At 43.6% G+C, this 20,754-nt stretch overlaps 1 protein-coding gene across 2 annotated transcripts; it reads left to right on the top strand.

Annotated features, from left to right (window-relative positions):
- The first annotated feature begins 16,489 nt into the window (after window positions 1–16,489).
- LOC119483120 (potassium voltage-gated channel subfamily A member 2) lies at window positions 16,490–20,548 on the top strand. Of its 2 annotated transcripts, XM_037761180.1 has the most exons (3): window positions 16,490–20,146; window positions 20,297–20,362; window positions 20,468–20,548. In XM_037761180.1, the coding sequence occupies exon 1, from the start codon at window positions 18,005–18,007 to the stop codon at window positions 19,766–19,768; it is 1,764 nt and encodes a 587-aa protein (XP_037617108.1). In that variant the 5' UTR covers window positions 16,490–18,004; the 3' UTR covers window positions 19,769–20,146; window positions 20,297–20,362; window positions 20,468–20,548. The 2 variants fall into 2 exon arrangements, with proteins under 2 accessions (XP_037617108.1, XP_037617107.1); XM_037761179.1 differs by having other exon boundaries at window positions 16,490–20,362.
- The last annotated feature ends 206 nt before the right edge of the window (window positions 20,549–20,754 follow it).

Consider the following 20,754-nt stretch of genomic DNA (forward strand, 5'->3'; position numbering starts at 1 on the left):
CTTCTCATACTGTGACTTCTACGGAGCTTTTAGCCCAGTTAGAGACTAGCTGGTGAACATAGTGGAGCATTTAGCAGATAAAGAGACAGATATTTACCTCAGGAGTTAGTGGAGACCAAAGGTTGTGGAGTTTTTCTTCCTCAAAGTGGCAGAGAAATCATTCAGGTGTAAGTTGAGACACTCAAACAGGTGCAACCAATCAGGGAGATGCTCAAACAGCAGAGATGCAATCAGCCAATAAATTAAAACACCTGTGTGGGAACGAACTTCAGTTATCTGTCAAACAATGCACACATTTATCAAATTAACTTGATGGATAAAGCGGCGGTCACACCTCAAAAAGCTCTTTCAGGAAATGACTGAGTCTTCTTTTAAAAAAATGTAAACGAGGCGACTCCTTTCACAGTGTTGTCAATTCATCAAAGTTAATTATAACATTTTGGTCGCTTAAAAATGTCTTATTCAGCGTTCGGTTGTACTTAGCTCCACCCACTCGTGTCACTTCTGGTTGCAAAAAAAACAAGATGGTGACGGCCAAAACCAGAGATGGCCACGACCAAAAACCAAGATGGCCACGGCCAAAAACCAAGATGGTGACGGCCAAAACCCGAGATGGCCACGGCCAAAAACCAAGATGATGTTGGCCAAAACCCGAGATGGCCACGGCCAAAAAACAAGATGGCCACGGCCAAAAACCAAGATGGTGACGGGCTAAAACCAAGATGGCCACAGCCAAAAACCAAGATGGCCACGGCCAAAAACCAAGATGGTGACGGCCCAAAACCAAGATGGCCACGGCCAAAAACTAAGATGGCCACGGCCAAAAATCAAGATGGTGACGGCCCAAAAACCAAGATGGTGACGGCCCAAAAACCAAGATGGCCACGGCCAAAAACCAAGATGGCGACAGTCCAAAAACCAAGATGGTGATGGCCCAAAAACCAAGATGGCGACGGCCAAAAACCAAAATGCTGAACGCGAGGCTTCATAACTGTAGTCCACAAACCAATGGGTGACTTCACAATGACTATTATATATATCACACAAGTCGATGAGATTTTTTTGTCATTTAAGCAGAAACATGTTGACTTCCTGTGTGTGTGTCTGTCAGTACTCAGTCAGTCAGAACCAACAGGAGCTCATTATCACCTCTCCCATCATGTGATCTTTACATGCCTCTACAGGAACATACAGAACTGTTTCCATAGGCCTGATCTTTACATGCCTCTCTCTCTCTCTCTCTCTCTCTCTCTCTCTCTCTCTCTCTATGCACCTGTCTATTGTCAGACATCTGTAGAGGACTGCAGACAACCACCCCCTCTTCCTCCTCCTCCTCCCTTATTCACACCATCTTTTCTAGTTGCTTTGTGCAGCGATGTGCTTTAAAATGGTTCTTTTATTTCTTTATTTCCTGATAGCAGCAGGACTGAAGGACAACCGTGTTCCTTCTTCTCTACCTGGAGGACGGCCCTTGAAAAGACAACGAGAGTTCAAGCAGTTTGAACTCAGTAGGTGGTACACGTACACAGTCAGTATCAGTATCTGCAGGTATCAAACTGCTGTATCTAGTGGTATAAATGTGTAGAATTCAGGTTAACGCACACAAATATATCTTCAAATTCTGTTCACACAAACATCACGCTGATGCTTTTTCTCCATATCGAGCAGCTCCTGTTACATGCCGTGCACTTATGTCCCTGTCTTCCTCTTGGATAATATTTGTCTGCTGTGGCCTTAAAATAGCGACGCAAATGACACATTTTTACATTACCGCTGGTGATAAGCGTGATGGGCTGTCAATGGGTCGCCTTAACGGAATGTAGCGTCCCAAATCCCCTCTCAGCGGCACTAATCTGATGTGAGGAGAGGGAGAGGATGTTCACCCAAAGACCAACCGCTGAGGTGACGCCACCGAGAGGAAACCGGGTTCACACAAACTACGAACATGGATGGATGGATATGATCGAGTCTGGCAATGCCAGCTGGGATATGTAGTCCCTTTCAGCTCTTCGATGTTTATGCAGATCTGACCACAGAAATAACTTCTAATTGAAGATGTTTTATTCAGTCAGTATAAGCTCGACTGATGGCTGCACATTGTTGGTGTAAATAATGTTTTAAAAGCAGCAGCCAGAGGAGTACCGGTCTGGTTTCACACCAGCAGGGATCCTCGCCGTCAGCCACCCGCTTGCCGCTGGCATGAGGACAACAGGACTAAATGATTGATACCAAACAAAGCTCTCTAAAGCAGCCTTTAAATGATGGATGGGACAGAGCTGCAGTCAACACACACAAACTCTTGAGTTACAAGGTGCAAAGTGCAAAAACCCGACAGCTGATTTTGTCACCTGAGACTGTTTGTGTGTTTCAGTGTGTGTGTTAAAGCAAGCAGGAAAACAAATCCAAGAGCCACTTACCGGACCGGGAACGCCACCACACAAATAGCTGCTCTGATGTCAACATACTGTAAAAACTAAATCAGCCCCCACAAGATTATTTATCCCGCAATGAAATCTGAAATGTTCCCTGTAGAGAAAGGAAACAACACTTTTACAAAAAAAATTAAAAGAAAAGTGGACCGATGCTTTTCAGAGGATGAACCCTTCAGATGTTAATGACCTATAGACTGTATATAAGAGGTGGATGTAGTCACCGTGGCATCAACCATTGGTTTGTGGACTACGGTTTTGAAGCCTCGAGTTCGACGTTTTGGCCGTCGCCATCTTGGTTTTTTGGCCGTCACCAACTTTCTTGTTTTTTGGCGTCGTCACCATCTTGGTTTTTGGCCATCACCATCTTGGTTTTTGGTTGTCGCCATCTTGGTTTTAGTTGTCGCGATCTTGGTTTTTGGCCGTCGGCAACTTTCTTGTTTTTTGGCCGTCGACGCCATCTTGGTTTTTGGCCATCACCATCTTGGTTTTTGGTTGTCGCCATCTTGGTTTTAGTCGTTGCGATCTTGGTTTTTGTCCGTCACCATCTTGGTTTTTGGCCGTTGTCGCCGTCTTGGTTTTTGGCCGTCACCATCTTGGCTTTTGATCGCTGCCCTCTTGGTTTCTGGTCGTTGCCATCTTGATTTTTGGCAGTCACCATCTTGGTTTTTCGTCGTCTTCATCTTGGTTTTTGGCAGTCTTCATCTTGGTTTTTGGCCGTCACAATCTTGGTTGTTGGCCGTCACCATCTTGGCTTTTGATCGCTGGAATCCTGGTTTCTGGTTGTTGGCCTCTTGGTTTCTGGTCATCGCCATCTTGATTTTTGGCCATCACCATCTTGGTTTTTGGCTGTCGCCATCTTGGTTTTTGGCTGTCTTCATCTTGGTTTTTGGCCGTCTTCATCTTGGTTTTTGGCCGTATTCCTCGTGGTTTTTGGCTGTCTTCATCTTGGTTTTTGGCCTTCCCAATCTTGGTTTTTGTCCATCACAATCTTGGTTGTTGGCCGTCACCATCTTGGTTTTTGATTGCTGGAATCTTGGTTTCTGGTTGTTGCCCTCTTGGTTTCTGGTTGTCGCCATCTTGGTTTTTGGCCATCGCCATCTTGGTTTTTGGCTGTCTTCATCTTGGTTTTTGGCCGTCTTCATCTTGATTTTTGGCAATCGCCTCATGGTTTTTGGCCGTCTTCATCTTGGTTTTTGGCCTTCCCAATCTTGGTTTTTGGCCGTCACAATCTTGGTTGTTGGCCGTCACCATCTTGGTTTTTGACCGCAGCCATCTTGGTTTTTGGTCGTTTCCATCTTGGTTTTTGGCCATCGCCAGCTTGGTTGGCCGAGATGGTTGCTCACTGTAATGACTCCGTGACCTTTTCCTCTAGCTGTCCATTGTGTTGTTATGAAGGGATGTGAACTAGCTGCTTGTAAAAGAGCAGATTGACCTCAGACATAAATATGGAGGCAGATTTTAATTTGCCGTTTGTATCACTGTCATGTGAAAGGATGATGGTGCTCATGCTGCAAACACCTGTCCACATCGTACAGTTAGTCAAAGTTATTTCCGTCAAAACTGGCAGGAATAAAAGGTGAAGTCACCGTGCGAGTAATACAACAACTCACTGCTGCTGTTGATGCCCGGGGCGGCGGCTGTCTGGTAAAGACCACGTTATGAAAACGTAGATTTAAAGTCCACGAGCGTGCACACCTTCCCCCGGCCAGCCTGTGCATCATTTACATAACCCTGCCCCTTACCCTTTGTGTCTGTCTCTGGTTTGTTTTCATGGCTGTCGTCACAGACAGGCTCATTGGCCTGCAGCGAGGCCTTCCACCGGACGGGACGGCGTGTCTTTAATACACACTGACAGCGGATATGTGCACATACTGTAAGGATTCAACTGCCTTTTAAGGCCAGAGACAGGACTCTAAAAATAGCTGGCTGTGAATAATACGTCAAAACAATAGTCTTGAGGACAAAAGGACAGTTTGGAGAGTAGTCTCTAGAGGACGGAGGAGCTGGTGTCAGCTTAACGTCAGTCAGTGAGGACCAGAGAGGGTTTAGAGGAAGGTCACCATGCGCCAGTCATTTGTGCTTTATTTAATTACAACAGTTGGATGGGTAGACCTCCACTAGACTCAGGAACGGAATCAACTTTATGTTGACTCATACAATGAACCGGACCGATTCTCAGTAGCTCTAAAAGCAGTAGAGCTGAAACATTTAGTCAATTAGAAGGGTTCTCTGAGAGCGCAGACCTCTGCCAAGGTGGTTTCCAAAGTGAAAAATGATTTGTGTTTCTGCCCCAAGAATCGGATATGCTCCGAAATATATCGGGTTCTTCCTTGGCTCATGCTACACCCTTCCACCAAGTTTCAGTCAATCAACAGAAAATGAACCAAGGGTTTTGATAACTCACTCATTCATTCTCTGGCTACAGCTTCTATATGAGGCTTACCTGCTTTGCTCTGTTTTCTACCACTACCAATTATAAAGAAAACTAGGGCTGTCAAAGTTAACACAATAATAATGACGCAAATTTGTTTTAACCACTAATTTCTTTAACGCATTAACACATCTTGTGATTTTTAGATTGTAGCTGGCTCAGTTTTAAAGCTAGACTGGTATCATATAAAACGATAAAACCTGATGAATCCATCGGTACCAACAATGTCATTCTAGCTTGTCCTGAAGGAGGTGAAATAAAACTCCAAACTTACGCTAAATGTTGGCGAGGAAAAACTGTCATGTCCATTTTCAAAGTGGTCCCTTGACCTCTGACCTCCAGATATGTGAATGTAAATGGGTTCTATGGGTACCCACGAGTCTCCCCTTTATAGACATGCCCACTTTATGATAATCACATGCAGTTTGGGGCAAGTCATAGTCAAGTCAGCACACTGACACACTGACAGCTGTTGTTACCTGTTGGGCTGCAGTTTGCCATGTTATGATTGGAGCATATTGTTTTATGCTAAATGCAGTACCTGTGAGGGTTTCTGGACAATATCTGTCATTGTTTTGTGTTTTAAATTGATTTCCAATAATACATATATACATACATTTGCATAAAGCAGCCTATTTGTCCACTCCCAAAATGTGTGATTAATTTGCGATTGAATATTTAAATCGTTTCACAGCCCTAATAGGGCGGTGTCTGTCTACAATCACTTATCTGTATTGTGTGCTGCTGCCTGTCTTAGCCAGGAGATGTTTAATCTGTATGGGTCCTATCCTGGTTAGATAAAAATAAAATAAATCATCATGTGTGAAACTGTGTCTCATAAAAATGCTGTGTGTAACCATCCTTTAATAATAATCCTCCTTCATACCAGCAGACTGGTTGCTATGGACATGATTGGCATTTATGAAGGAGAACGACACTTTCACTGCACAAACACACACACACACACACACACACACACACACACACACACGCACCCTGATGTCATCCTAAAGGTCTCCAGCTCCACCTTGTGGCTCCACAGCAGCACTACAGTTAAGAAACCCAACATTATGGGATATCCAATACACAATCCATCACATCGCCGTGGGAGGGGATGCTGCGCTCGCATGGAGACGAGCCCTGGCAACAGGCAAATACTACCGAGCGTCGCCATGGTAACCTGTGAACTGGTGAGAGGGAAGAAGAGGGAGGAGATGTCAAAAAAACTGAGGGAGGAAGATGAATGTTGAAAACATGAGGACAGTAAATAACAAACAGATGAGATGTTGTGACAGACAGGATGATGTGAGAGAGGTTCCCTCAGGTTTATTGTTTATTGATTATTGATTATTGATGAGATAATAAAATAAAATGACTCGTCCCGTCTGTAGAAATAAGGCCGAGAAGCCTCCAGGACACATGTGGTGCTACTACCGTTTTACTTAAATCTCTGTTTTTTATAGTGAGTCACATCCCTGATGTGTGACCAGTTTAATGAGAGATAAAGTAGGACAGCCTCTTCCTGCTGGGCTCTTCTCAAATACATCCACCCCCCCACCACCACCATCATCACCACCACCACAACAAGGCCGCTAAATAACAGACTAATGGACGACCACAAGAGGATGCTGGCTGCATGTCACACACCAACACAACGTCTCCTCCTCTGTCTGAGGAGAAGCTAAGTTTATTTATAAAAAAATCACAATTTATATTATAACAGTCAGACTTTATGGAATGTTATGCATTAATACAGCTATATGTATTAATATAGATTTAAAATATACGGTATTTCTGCTCACTTTGATCTGAAAACAGCTCTAATGTTTTTTTGTTGTTGTTATGTTTATGAGCCGAAAGCATTTTAATTTAAGTGATCTGACCTCATCAGATTGTTTCATTTGATTATTTTATAAAATAAGTAAAAAATACAATTAAATAAAATTAAAAAAGAAGATAAAATTAAAAAGAATAAAAAATAAATAGCATTTAAAAAACGTAAATAAAATAAATAAAATAAAATAAAATAATACATTATAAGCTTTATTTATATTGCACTTTTATGGTCAAGTATTTCAGAAGTCAGAAAAATAAAAAACACATTAGTGTATCAGAACTTAATTTCTTCTTCTCTCATTAATCATGTGACGACCTCATCTGGTGACCCTTTGGAGGGGCCTGACCTTTAGGTTGGGAACCACTGGACTAAGCTAGCTAACTCTACATTAAATAGTTAAAACTGAACATTGATGCTTCGGGATGATTTTTTTGCAAAACAAGTACTTGTAAACCGCCATGTTGGTTCTTTAAACTGCCCTGATTTTAAAATGGTAAATCCCTGGGATTGTGTTGGTGGGTTTTCTCAGCAACAATCAAGTTTAATTAAGACTTGTCTTGTCTTTTTTTAATTATTCTTTCATATTCAGGGGCCCATGTAGGACGACACATTTCGTGCAGCTTTATTATTGTAGTTGGGCCCCTCTTGTGCATCGACAGTTTCAGGCTGTTAGTTCAGCGTTGATATATTTGACGCTCCAGCTACTGTCCGTGGTGCTGATCAGAGGCTGGTTTGCAGGACGGGAGTTGCATGGTGACATAGAAATTTCCTGCTTTGCAATTGTCTGGGGTGGTTGTGTGTGCACACACACGAGCATGCACTTAATCTTGGGGGTGAGGGGGCACAAGAAAAATATACACTGCTGCTCAGATCCTTACCTTAAAGGTGCAGTGTGTAGGATTTGGAGGCATCTTGTAGTGTGGTTGCAGATTGCAACCAACTGAAACTTCTCCTGTGTGCCAAGCGTGTCGGAGAACTACGGTGGCCTAACCGGAAAACGTGAACGTCCCTCTCTAGAACCAGTGTTTACCGGCTCCCTATGTAGATATAAACATCTCATTGTAAGCTAACGGAAACATAACCAATGTTATTATCAGGGGATTCAGCTAAATGTACTCAAAGTATTCTAATTGAAGTGAAGTGGTGGTCAGAGTCCCTCGAGGTTTCACAGATGCTGTCTGATGTGAAAAAGGGCTCCGAAATTATATAATGACCTCTGAATGAAGACTGAAGGCTGGCGGCACAGTAAGAAGCATAGTAGGCCAAACCTGGGTGTGTGTGAGTGTTTAATGTGTGTGTTAATGTGTGTGTTAATGTGTGTGTGTGTGTGTTCTGGTTGTGAATTCAATGTGCAGGACGATGTTCCCTCATGCTGAAAAAATCTGTCCTTCCTTTTCTTGTTTCTCTCCTGGGGTGTGTGTTTACACATATCTGTGTGTGTGTGTGTGTGTGTGTGTGTGTGTGTGTATGTGTGTGTGTGTGTGTGTGTGTGTGTGTGTGCGTGTGTGTGTGTGTGTGTTACAGCTCTCTGTGGGCTCTGAAGGCATCTGGTTCAGTCTAAACAGACGCTGCACAGTCATGTTCACATCTTTATATATTCGTGTTAGCTACAGATATTCAATTGTATTGAACTTCTTTATCAATATTACGTTATTATTAATTTTGTCCGTCGCCATCTTGGTTTTTGTCCATCGCCATCTTGGTTTTTGACTGTCACCATCTCGTTTTTTGTCAGTCGCCATCTTGGTTTCTGACGTGACCATCCTGGTTTTTGGCTGTCACCATTTTGTTTTTTGGCCATCTTCATCTTGGTTTATGGCGTCACCACCTTGGTTTTTGGCCGTCGCCATCTTGGTTTTTGGCCGTCGCCATCTTGGTTTTTGATCGTCGCCCTCTTAGTTTTTGGCCGTCGCCATCTTAGACTTTGGCCGTTGCCATCTTGGTTTTTGGCCGTCAACATCTTGATTTTTGTCAGTCGCCATCTTGGTTTTTGGCCGTCGCCATTTTGTTTTTTTGCTGTCGCCATCTTGGTTTTTGGTCATCTTCATCTTGGTTTTTGGCCATCACATCTTGGTATTCGGCTGTCGCCATCTTGGTTTTTGGCCATTTTCATCTTGGTTTTTGGCATCACCATCTTGGTTTTTGGCCGTCACATCTTGGTATTCGGCTGTCGCCATCTTGGCTGGACCCCGGAGGTTTTGCCAACTGTGAAAATCTGACAGGTGGAGGTTCAATGTAGCGCCACCGACCAGCTGATCAGTACACCCTGATATCTCTACTATTGACTGAATTTGTGCGTGCATATATCTATACATGTACAATATGTACACTGAGACATATAGACAGAGTGTGTGAGAGAGAGCAGAAGACTGTTAATACCTCGCTTAATGCTTTTCACTCTTAATACCCTCGTCTGGAGAGAGTGAGGGCGTTCGACATCCACTCACACAGAGAGAGAGAGAGAGAGAGGATCTGTCTGGGGATTTGGACAGCTGTCAATTAAAATCCCTCGACACAATCCACCTCTCATCAGACCCTCGGCCCTCTGCTCAACGGCACTCCTGCAGGACGGTGTCCCTCTTTATACCTCACCCTCCTGCACCTCCCCCCCCCCCGGCTCTGATAATGCACGAGTGTTTGTGTTTGTATAATGTGTGAGTGTATATATTTACGTGTAAATGTATGTGTGTTGAGTGCAGAGCTGAGGCTGTTGTTATTATTTCTCCGAGGCTGTAATCCCCTCTCTCCCCCCTACAGTCTCTGCTGAGTTATAGTGCATGTGTGCATGCGTGTGCATGTGTGTGCATGACCGTGAGTGTGAGTGCATGCGAGTGTGTTGTTAATATCCTCTGTAGGCTGCTGTGAACAAGCAGAGATTTTCTTTTTGTATCTGGTGATCTGGGTTCCTGAGGGCTTTTCAACACACATGCACACACACATGCACGCTCACAGGCCTGAGTAGGGCTTCCCCTCCTCCATCCTATACCCACCTCGGTGTGTGTGTGTGTGTGTGTGTGTGTGTGTGTGTGTGTGTGTTGGGGGGGGGGGGGTATCCAGGCTGCATGTTAGAGCTGGAGGTGTGATTCGTGACCAGTGGAGGCCGATGATTGGCCCACGGTTCCTCCAGTCGCAGTTATTTTCCAGTTCAGCGCTCATTCAGTGCACACACACACACACACACACACACACACACACACACATGCATGCATTTCTATATTTGTGAGGTCTCCTCATTGGCATAATACACTCCCTTGTTTCTACCCTGAACCTTTTCAGCATGTATAAGTAGCTTATAAACCCTTAATAAAGGTGTATAACACAATTGTGAATGCGAATGTCCCCATATGACCCACGTGCACGGGCACGCTCACCACACGAATGTGATCTTATGGGAAAGCGTATAAATAGCACGCCACTTTTAAAGACATTCCTTGCGTGTCATGTCTATGACTTTAAGCTTTTTGTACGTCATTTAGCGTCTAGCGTCACAGTTTTAAACTACTCGGTTATGTTTAGGGTAAAAATAAGTAAGTTTGTTACGTAAATTAAGTTACGTACGTGAGTTAAGAAAGTCAACATATAAGTCAACGCTTGACTTTTGGTCTCACCCGTCCATCCACCCCGACCTACTCCCTACGAGGACTTTCAAGCTCTTTATACTACGTCACCTGACTTCCAGATCACTTGCTCTGAGCGTCTTATATTGGTGCAGCGTGAAATGACACGCAAAAAGCAAAAAATGCGATAACGTGCAAAATTATTTAAGAAATTTATGTGTAAAGATCAATACACTCTGGCGGCATTTTTTTTTTGTGCGATTAATTTGCACTGTTTTTGTCGTGAATACTACATGGAAATGAAGCTATTTTCGGAGGTTTCGCTCTGTGAATAAAGGCGTCACACAATCACAGTGTAGCAGAACGGGTTGAGTTGCATCTATATTCATGAAACAACAACACAGAAGCTCCGTAGTCTGAACCAAGATGGCAAACTTTATTACTCCTTTCAACCTCGACAAAGGCAGCGCAGACCAGATCAACTCCTTCCGCTCTTAGCTTTCACAAAGTATTTCGTATTTTTGTGTCATTTATACGTCACACCCCGGTGTGTAAAGGTCTTTATTCATACGTCATTTGGTCGAGACCAGGCTGATTTTGGATGCACGTTCCAAGCAATGATATATGCCATTTTATGTGTCATTTAACGTGCATCAAATAATGCAACGTTCAAGACATGTTTGATGCGTGTTGCGCTTGTGGCAGCTAACACGTCATGTCCCTGGTTTGATTCTGATTGGGAGCTTAAGTTGTCATAACCCTCTGTCATTCCCGCTATGTTGGCTGCTAATGATCAAATAAAGGCCTGACACTTTTTTGTAATTCGGGTGAACTGACCCTTAAAACGTCCTCACTGGCAAGATTTACAACACAGATTGGTCCTCACAAAGATAGACGTACGAACACACACACACACACACGGCGTGGAGGAGGAGGCGGATAGATCGGAGCCCATTTTAAACCGCTGCCATCTTGACACTGATGGCCAATTCTCCAAAGCAGAATGTGAGCACGCTCAGATTGTTTCTGGAGAATCAGGACGACAAGCGAGGACACGATGTGTGATGCCGCGTCCACGCCACTGCCTCCGCCGATGAGATTGAAAACATCTGAGGATCGTTTTAATCAGGAGCTGAGCGTTGTTTTGGGTTTCAGCTATGAATGTGAATATTTAACGAGCCCAAACATCAGATTGTGTAAACGTTTGGAGCTGAACTTCCTCCTCCTCCTCCTCCTCCTCCTCCTCCTCCTCCTCCTCCTCCTCCTCCTCCATCAGCATCTGCTCAAACCTCGCTGCAGCCACCAATCCTACTTTAAAAGAAGAGGTCCTCTCCCTGGCAACGCTGCCTCGACCTCATCAAAATACATAAATAGTGTTTTAAATCCGTCCTGGGCTATATTTCACAGCGCTGATCCATTTAGCAGCATCTGCAGCCTTTTCTGCTCATAATCTGCGTGCACGCTTTAAGCTGCGAGAGGAAACTGTGACTTTAAATGACTGGCACGCATGACGTGGTGTCCTTGATTTTCCTGCTTGCACATGTCCTCTCTGTGTGTTATTATGCAGGCATCTGCTGTCAAGACTTCTTAAACTCATCGCAGCGTTCCTCCCGCGCTCCCCTCCACGCCACTCTCTCCATGCAGCCGCCCTGAGCCCACAAACACACACACTTAACACACAGACGAGTGCATGCAGAGTCCATGAGGAGGGCACACACACACACACACAGATGCATGATGGGAGGTTAGCGAAGCTCCCTCAGGTGTCGGCGAGTCTGACTCAGGCCTACTGTCAGCCCCGCGGCGCCGCTCGTCTCCTCACATGCACCAAATCTGACGTTTTACTGCTACTGTACCAACACACACACACACACACACACACACACACACACACACACACACACACATAAACAAACACTCTCTCATTCCCGTTATGATGGCTGACAGGTGCATTAAAGGAAGACGCCATTTTATTTCAACAAAAGATTTACTAAAGGAGGAGGAAACACGCTGGTTAGATTGATTCCACTTCTCAGGTCTGTACGATAAACATGAAGCTACAGCCAGCAGCCGGTTAGCTTAGCTTAGCATAAAGACTGGAAACAGAGGGAAACTGCTAGCCTGCCTCCGTCACCTCACCTCACTGAATAACATGTTATGTTATATCTCATTTCAGATATTCCAGATATCATATGAAACTATAAAACCTAATAAATGGGTACCAACCATGTCATACTAGCTTGTCACGAAGGAGGTTAAATAAAAACTTACGCTACATTTTAGCGAGGAAAAACTGTCATGGCCATTTTCAAAGGGGTCCCTTGACCTCTGACCTCCAGATATGTGAATGAAAATGGGTCCTATGGGTACCCACGAGTATGTATAGTGTAGTATAGTATACGGCTGAGGCCTGTTGTTATCAGCAGCAGCAGCAGCAGCTCTGAACCATGGTGCCTCTGTAATTAGAGAGCTAATTTGTGAGCTGCAGTTGTCGTTATGGATGCTGGTTGTTAGTGGTTACCTGTTGTTATGGTTACCGTTTCCCTCTGTAACTGGCAACAAGACCTCAAGTACCACAGAGTGGGACTCGGCTCAGCTCCCTGTCTCCCACTCACACACAGTTACTGGGACATCATGTGAAGATAACCCCAGATAACTGAACTTAATCCCACAACACAGACCAGCAGAATTAGACTGCAGTTCAAACCAAACACCAGAAAAAACTGTCTTTATCAGCTAGTTTTAGTCTCATATTATAAGAGAAAGATGGATAACAGCACATGAAGCAGTTACGCATCTTAACAGTCAACTGCAGTTAGTTTGTGGAGGTAAACATCAATATCTATATCTATATGTTTTATTAAGAGGAGACTGTTTACATACAAATCCTAAAATCAAATAGCAAAAGTCTCTTCATGTAATACATAAATCATTGGCTAAGTACTATAAGTATATAAAGTAAACTTTCATAAACTTAAATGTATACAAGTATACTTGCAGTATAAAAACTATGAAACTACTAGTTTACTGAGAGTATACTTTAAAGTGTACTTTCATAAACTAAATAGTGGGCTCAGTATCAGTATAGTATAATTGCAGTACAAAATAAAACTTAGTCATAAACTAGTTGTGTACTCAAAGTATACTACAGTATACTTCAAGATATTATGGTTAGTTGTTGTCTCTTTCTAGCCAAACAGCTAAGAAGCAGCTAGCAGCTAGCTAGGTGGCTAAAGCTAACAAGCTGCAGCAGTGCTCGGCTTGTGATTGTCTCGGGCGGGACCTCGATGCTGCGGCTCCATCCCCCCAATCACTACTGCACAGACTCTGGCTCCAAAGGACGTCAAAATATCAAGATGGCCGCTCGCGTGTCCGGATATTTTTGCTTCACTTTTGTGAACGGTGGGAGGAAGTGGAGACGTGTCGGCCATCTTTATATGCAGTGTATGATATAGATATATACTAAAGACATTCCCATCAGCCTCAGTTGTGCTTTGTGTTTACTGATAATTAGCCAATAAGATTATGAACATAAACATGCTAAACATCAACACGTTAGCATAGTGAGCATGTTAGCATGTAGCTTGAAGCTCCACTGTTTCTAGCCTCAAAGAGCTGATAGCATGACACTAAATATGTTTAATATTTAAATAAAAACATTGTTTTCCTTCACTTTAACCAGACATAATCATAAAAGTCCTCTGAAATATCTGTATAAAGTGATTTTAAATATTTGGATTCAGGCAAAATGTGCACACACATAAATATAATATGATAAATAATCTCTCCATCTTTGAGCTAAACTAGAACAACGTTTGCTCTTTTCTCCTCCGTGGTTTCAAGCTGCAGTTTCCTGTTTTAGAGCCGCCGTCGTCGAGCGCGTGACAACTAATACAAAGTTTATTGTAGAAACATCCTAATGGCCGTATCCAGTGCGTGAAATCGGTGCGTTGCCAGTGGCCAGTCACACAGCGAGATGGATGTTGGTGAGTTATTATTCATGGCTGCGGTCTGAGGACAGTGCACTAATCCAGGGGCGGGGAGATGCACATAGTTCTTATCATGATGAGGCTGCAGCATTAGATAAGGAAAAGGATAAATATAGTGCTCGTGCTTTGTTTTCCTAATCCAGCCACGGGGCTAAGAAACTAACCTTTTAAATAGGTCACCTTCTCTGCTTTTAGAAACCAACGCACTCAGGCTTGCTGTGTCCACTGGCTCTGTGTGTGTGTGTGTGTGTGTGTGTGTGTATGTGTGTTGTCCTTTGTACGAGCCAGTTTGAGTTTTGGATGTTCACAGCGACTGCATTCTGGATGCTCCTCCATTAAAGGGACAGTTCCCTCAAATCACAAATCATTTTTTTTAGGTGATTCCGAACTAAACATAGCAAGCATCAAACGCATCGCTTTGGATGCCTGTTTGTTTACATTCTTGTTCCCGGACGTTGGTTTCCATACTCCTCCTTCCTAATGGCATATGCAAGTCATGAAAGATGGTATGCTCTGATTGGTCGGCTACCAACATGTAGTCTTTCTGTCTTTCAGACGAGTCACGGCAAGAATTTATGACTCATTAGAGTCCAGGTGAGTTGGTCTAATATTCATTAGCAAATATTAGACCAACTCACAGGAAGACGTATTAATACCAAGACATTACACGGACATTACATGTGTCATGAGTACATATTTTAGCGTTTTTGCGAGTCATTTGTACGCAGCTTTTTGCGAGTCATTTGTACGCAGCTTTTTGCTAGTCATTTGTAAACAGCTTTTTGCGAGTCCTTTGTACGCAGCTTTTGCGAGTCCTTTGTACACAGCTTTTTGCGAGTCCTTTGTACGCAGATTTTTGCGAGTCATTTTTAAACAGCTTTTTACGAGTTATTTGTACGCAGCTTTTTGCGAGTCATTTTTAAACAGCTTTTTACGAGTCATTTGTACGCAGCTTTTTGCGAGTCCTTTGTACGCAGCTTTTTGCGAGTCCTTTGTACACAGCTTTTTGCGAGTCCTTTGTACGCAGCTTTTGGCGAGTCCTTTGTACGCAGCTTTATGCGAGTCCTTTGTACGCAGCTTTTTGCGAGTCCTTGGTACGCAGCTTTTGGCGAGTCCTTTTTAGGCAGCTTGTACGTACAGACCATGATTTCAGATAGTGAATGTGTTGTCAGTCAGTGGTCTTTACAGCACAGAGAAACATTAGTTAGTGTGTATTTGTGGAGGTATAAAGAAAGGACCCGTCCATCTCCTCCAAACATCCGGATAAACACAGCAGAGAGCAGAGTGAGGCCCTGGGGCCCGACCCTCCATCCACAGATGAGGACAGGACTCGGACACAAAGACGACACAAAGGGGAGACGTGAACGAGTCCATGGACGTCGTCATGTGGAAGCAGGTCTTTGTGCTCCGGCTCAGAGGAGATGGATGTGTGTGCATTAAGGATGTTTGAAGAGACACTGAGAGGCTCGGAGGTTATATAAGACTCACTGTAAAAGAAACAGAAAAACATGAGACGTTAAATGAAACAGACAGTATTTAGATATTAAACTACAGTAGGAAGAAGTAGCCTGATTATGTACCAACACATAAATATGAAATAAATCATATAAAATATTAATAATAATTCAGGCTATAAAATAAAATACAAATATGGAGAGCAAATTTCTTGCCAGACTCCTGCAATAATTTAATAAATTATGGAGGACGGAACCTTCCAAAATCAAAAATTAATAACTTCAGAAATGAATAAATATGTCATTAAATGAAGCAAAAATATAGCAAAAACATAAATGTAGCCATTAATTATGTAATTGATAAAATGTGACATAAATTGATATTTCTATTTTAATTTGTATTTTTGTGCTTTGTATTAATTCCTTTATTTATATACTGTTTTGTTTAATTTTCCCTTTTATTTATTTATTTATATGAATTTTGAAATGTATTTATTCATCTTTGCATTATTTTTTATTTATTTATGTTTGCCTTTTTTATTGATTCATTAATTTATTTATGTTCCATTTATTTTTTATTTTCTTTATATTTGTTTTTAAATGCACGTATTCATTTATGTATTTATTTATGCACAACTTTCCCTTTGCATTTCACCCCTTATTTATTTCCCTAAACTTATTTATTTCTTTATTGTTTTCTTTATACATTTCTTTGCCAGAACCTGCCAGATTTTGCAGCACAATGGAAATGTCCACTGCAGTGGGCATGCAGAAAAATGCAATAATATGATAAAATAAACCTTTATTAAATCTTTATTGAGCCCCAGAGGGAAATTAAGGCGTTGGGGGAATAAGTAGGCAGACAAAGAGAGAAATAAAAAAAAGATAGAATAAAAATAGAAACTAAAAGAGCAGCTATGTTCCAAATCTCATACTTTTTCTTTTTACTTTTAGTACGTACTGCAGTTGCCCTTACAAACTTTTTCATGCAGTATGCATACAATTGGGACACAAAAGAGTAAAGAAGCAAAGAGGCGAAACTCTGCCGCCATTTTTTGACTGGAAACGCTTATTATATTCATAATATTGTATTGTTCAACACAGGACATTTCAGTAGAATATGACAATAGAATAGAAATAACGTAGTTTTACTTTTGTAGGTGGACGTTTTACTGGCGTCCGATAGTCGCTTTCAGTCCAAAATGGATGAAATGTAGCTCTGCTGCTGGGTGTAAGTTTTTGTAATGGAACTAACTTTCACTTCCTATCAATATACGTTCTTGGGTACTATTTCTTCATAACATTGCGTCTTGAACTTTGATCCTCTTGCTCATATATCTGCTGTGTTAAGGATTGTGGGTAGAAAAGCATGCTGGCTTCATACTGCAAAATGTGACCGGATGTAGTAGAACATTCAGGTACTTTTGGCATACTGTATTTACATAATGTACAGGGACATATCTCTTTTTAATATGTTATTGGAATGCACCAAATTAGACTCAAAATTACAATGCAAGCAGTACAAACTCATCCCTTAGACATGAAACATGTTGATTTGGTTTCATTTCATGAGAGAAAGAAAAGCAAAATAAACTTTATGAGTGGTAAAAAAAAAAATCAGGGGTTTGGTAGCAGTTTGGAGGGAAAGTAAAGTTAGAAAAATTAGAGTGTAAATCATTTATATTAATTATAAAGTTCGACAAATAGTTAGCTAGAAAATAAAACTTCGAAGTATCAGGTCAAATGAAGACTTTATCGTGTAATTTGTCTCTCTCTTTTTTGTCTTTTCTTACTAAATAAAAGACAAAAATTTGTGAGAAAAAAAAAAGTCAGGGTAGTGCGCGCACTTTGTTGCCATAAACCAGAAAATGAACAGAGCGCGTCCCCGCCCCCAGAGAGAGAGAGAGAGAGAGAGAGAGAGAGAGGAGGGTGACAGCTTGTCTCACATCCACAGACATTTTCAGAGCTAAACGGTCTGAGCAGCACTTTGACGTCAGGAATAATCATCCCAGCCTACTCTCTCATCCGGGTCCTCCTGCTCTCCTCTTCTCTAGTGGGTTTAATATTTACTCCATCCACATCCACATCAGCAGCAGCAGCATCAGCAGCAGCAGCATCCACATCATCCACAGCAGCATCCACAGCAACAGCAGCGGTGCAGCTTGAACCACAGCAGCAACATCCATGTAGAGAGGAGCGACATCCAAACCAGCGCCAACAAACTTTCCCTGAAATCCCGGAGAGGATGTTCCGGATCAACAAGTCTCTCTTCTTCAGCGCGCAGTAACTGTGGATGGCTGCGGAATGGAGATAGCCTTGGTGAGTTTTGAGAACGGCGGCGCTAAAGGGAGCGGTGGAGGAGGTCTAGGTGGAGGTGGTGGAGGAGGCAACAATGCCGAGGAGAGCTGCCGGAACGCGCTGGATGTCCCTCAGCCTGGCTTCGTCCAAAGTGGACTCGGAGAGGACTACAGCAAAGAGCTGAACACCCGAGGGAGTCCTCAGCAGCAGCAGCATCATCATCATCATCACCCTCCTCATCATCATCAGCAGCAGAGCTCGTGGAAGATCAACGACATGAACAACACTCTGAGCTGCAACGAGAACGCCATGGATGCGCTTTTACGCGCGGACCACAGTCCCCATCTGTTCGACGAGGACATGCTGGACATGGACATGGACACGGAGAGCAACGAGAGGGTGCTCATCAACATAGCCGGGCTCCGGTACGAGACCCAGCTGGGCACCCTGAACCAGTTCCCGGACACTCTGCTGGGAGACCCCACCAAGAGGATTAAATACTTCGACCCGCTCCGGAACGAGTACTTCTTTGACCGCAACAGACCGAGTTTTGACGGGATTTTGTATTTCTATCAGTCGGGAGGGAAGATCCGGAGACCCGTTAACGTGTCTATTGACGTGTTCGCGGATGAGATCCGGTTCTACCAGCTGGGTGAGGAGGCCATGGAGCGGTTCAGAGAGGACGAGGGCTTCATCAAGGAGGAGGAGAAACCGCTTCCTCAGAACGAGTTCCAGAAACAGGTCTGGCTCATCTTCGAGTACCCGGAGAGCTCCATGCCGGCTCGGGGCATCGCCATCGTGTCTGTGATCGTCATCACCATCTCCATCATCACCTTCTGCCTGGAGACGCTGCCAGAGTTCCGGGATGAGAGCGAGCTTCCGGTGACCAGCCGGCCGGACAACAGCACCTCACCCAGACCCTCCCTCACCTTCACAGACCCCTTCTTCATCATCGAGACCACCTGCGTCATCTGGTTCACCTTCGAGCTCTTCGTGCGCTTCTTCGCGTGCCCCAGCAAGTCGGAGTTCTCCAAGACGGTGATGAACATCATCGACATCATGTCCATCATGCCTTACTTCATCACCGTGTGCACGGAGCTGGCGGAGCAGCAGGGACAGGAGCACCAGAACGGACAGCAGGCCATGTCTCTGGCCATCCTCCGGGTCATCCGTCTGGTCAGGGTCTTCAGGATCTTCAAGCTCTCCAGACACTCCAAGGGGCTCCAGATCCTGGGTCAGACCCTCAAAGCCAGCATGAGGGAGCTGGGTTTACTCATCTTCTTCCTCTTCATCGGAGTCATCCTCTTCTCCAGCGCAGTGTTCTTCGCTGAGGCGGACGAACCGGAGTCGCACTTCTCCAGCATCCCGGACGCCTTCTGGTGGGCCGTGGTCACCATGACGACGGTTGGCTACGGCGACATGCGGCCGGTGACTGTCGGAGGGAAGATCGTGGGCTCTCTGTGCGCTATAGCCGGCGTGCTCACCATTGCGCTGCCGGTGCCGGTCATCGTGTCCAACTTCAACTACTTCTACCACCGGGAGACAGACCAGGACCAGTCGTCCCTGAAGGACGAGCCCAACAGCGGCCGAGCGAGTCCCGAGCTGAAGCGCAAAGGGAGTAAATCGTCCAACAAGTCGCAGCAGCAGGACGCGGAGAACAACGACGCGGCCGGTTCGGTGGAGAAGGCAAACATGAAGGCGAACAGCAGCATGGATTTCAAGAGATCCCTTTACGCGTTCTGCTTGGACACGCGGGAGACAGACCTGTAGTCCCAAAAGTCCTCACTTTAAAAAGTCAGAACTATTAAAGCCCATAGTTGTCTAGAATAAACCCCCATTAATGGGCTCTTAAGTCTTTTTGCACATGGAGGAGGATCAACACATCGCAATCCTGAAAAGTTTTAAGAGCGACGGGGTTGATTTATAAAAAGCACATTTTAATCCCCCTCATCTGGTAAAGCACATCCGTTAGTGGAAAACCTGAGGAACAAACCACAGTGCATGTGATGCAACACAGTGGCCCTTTAAAGCAGCAACACCTACAGGACATTCATGAAACTCATGGATGAATTAAAAAATGAGGACGAGCAGGACTTGGAATAATTACTTGACTTCCAGAGGATTAACGAGCAGACTCTTGTACATAAAGTAGGAAAGCAGTCCATGTTCAGTAGAAAAGAAAAAAAAAGCCAAATTTTATTTTTCGTACCCTACATTTAGTCATTATGTTTACGCTGAAAAGTTGCAGCAGATGTGTACATATGTCCCACAAGAATTGGATTTATGGTGTTATTGTAGATTTGGAGAAGTCTATTTTTGGAGATGCAGACACCTGATTTCCTCCACTCAGGTTCTGGCAAAGAAGTGAGATACTTTACTTTGTTTTTTATAACTCTCAGAGGACCTAAAGAGAAGATTTTTAGCCTTGTTTATGATAAACTAAAGAGCATTTTTTTTTTTTTTAAAAAGGACATATTGTGGGAGTAAAACAGCCAAGAAAAGAGGACAGAGCAGAAACCATCTGGAGAGATCGAGCAACACAGAAACCAGGTTAGTGTCAAAGACTTTATTATTTATAAAGTTTAAAATGTGGTTTCTTTTGATGGGAATTTGCAGTGATTATCAGCAGATTTTGTCACTAATGTTCCTCCATACAATGAAGAGCTGGTGCTGAAAGAACAGCTCCTCAAAAAAGGAGGAACAACTATTTTTTTCAATAATTGAACCCCTTTAAAATGTTTTTTTGTTGTTGTTGT

The sequence above is a fragment of the Sebastes umbrosus genome, chromosome 23 (assembly GCF_015220745.1).
Source record: "Sebastes umbrosus isolate fSebUmb1 chromosome 23, fSebUmb1.pri, whole genome shotgun sequence".
NCBI lineage: Eukaryota > Metazoa > Chordata > Actinopteri > Perciformes > Sebastidae > Sebastes > Sebastes umbrosus.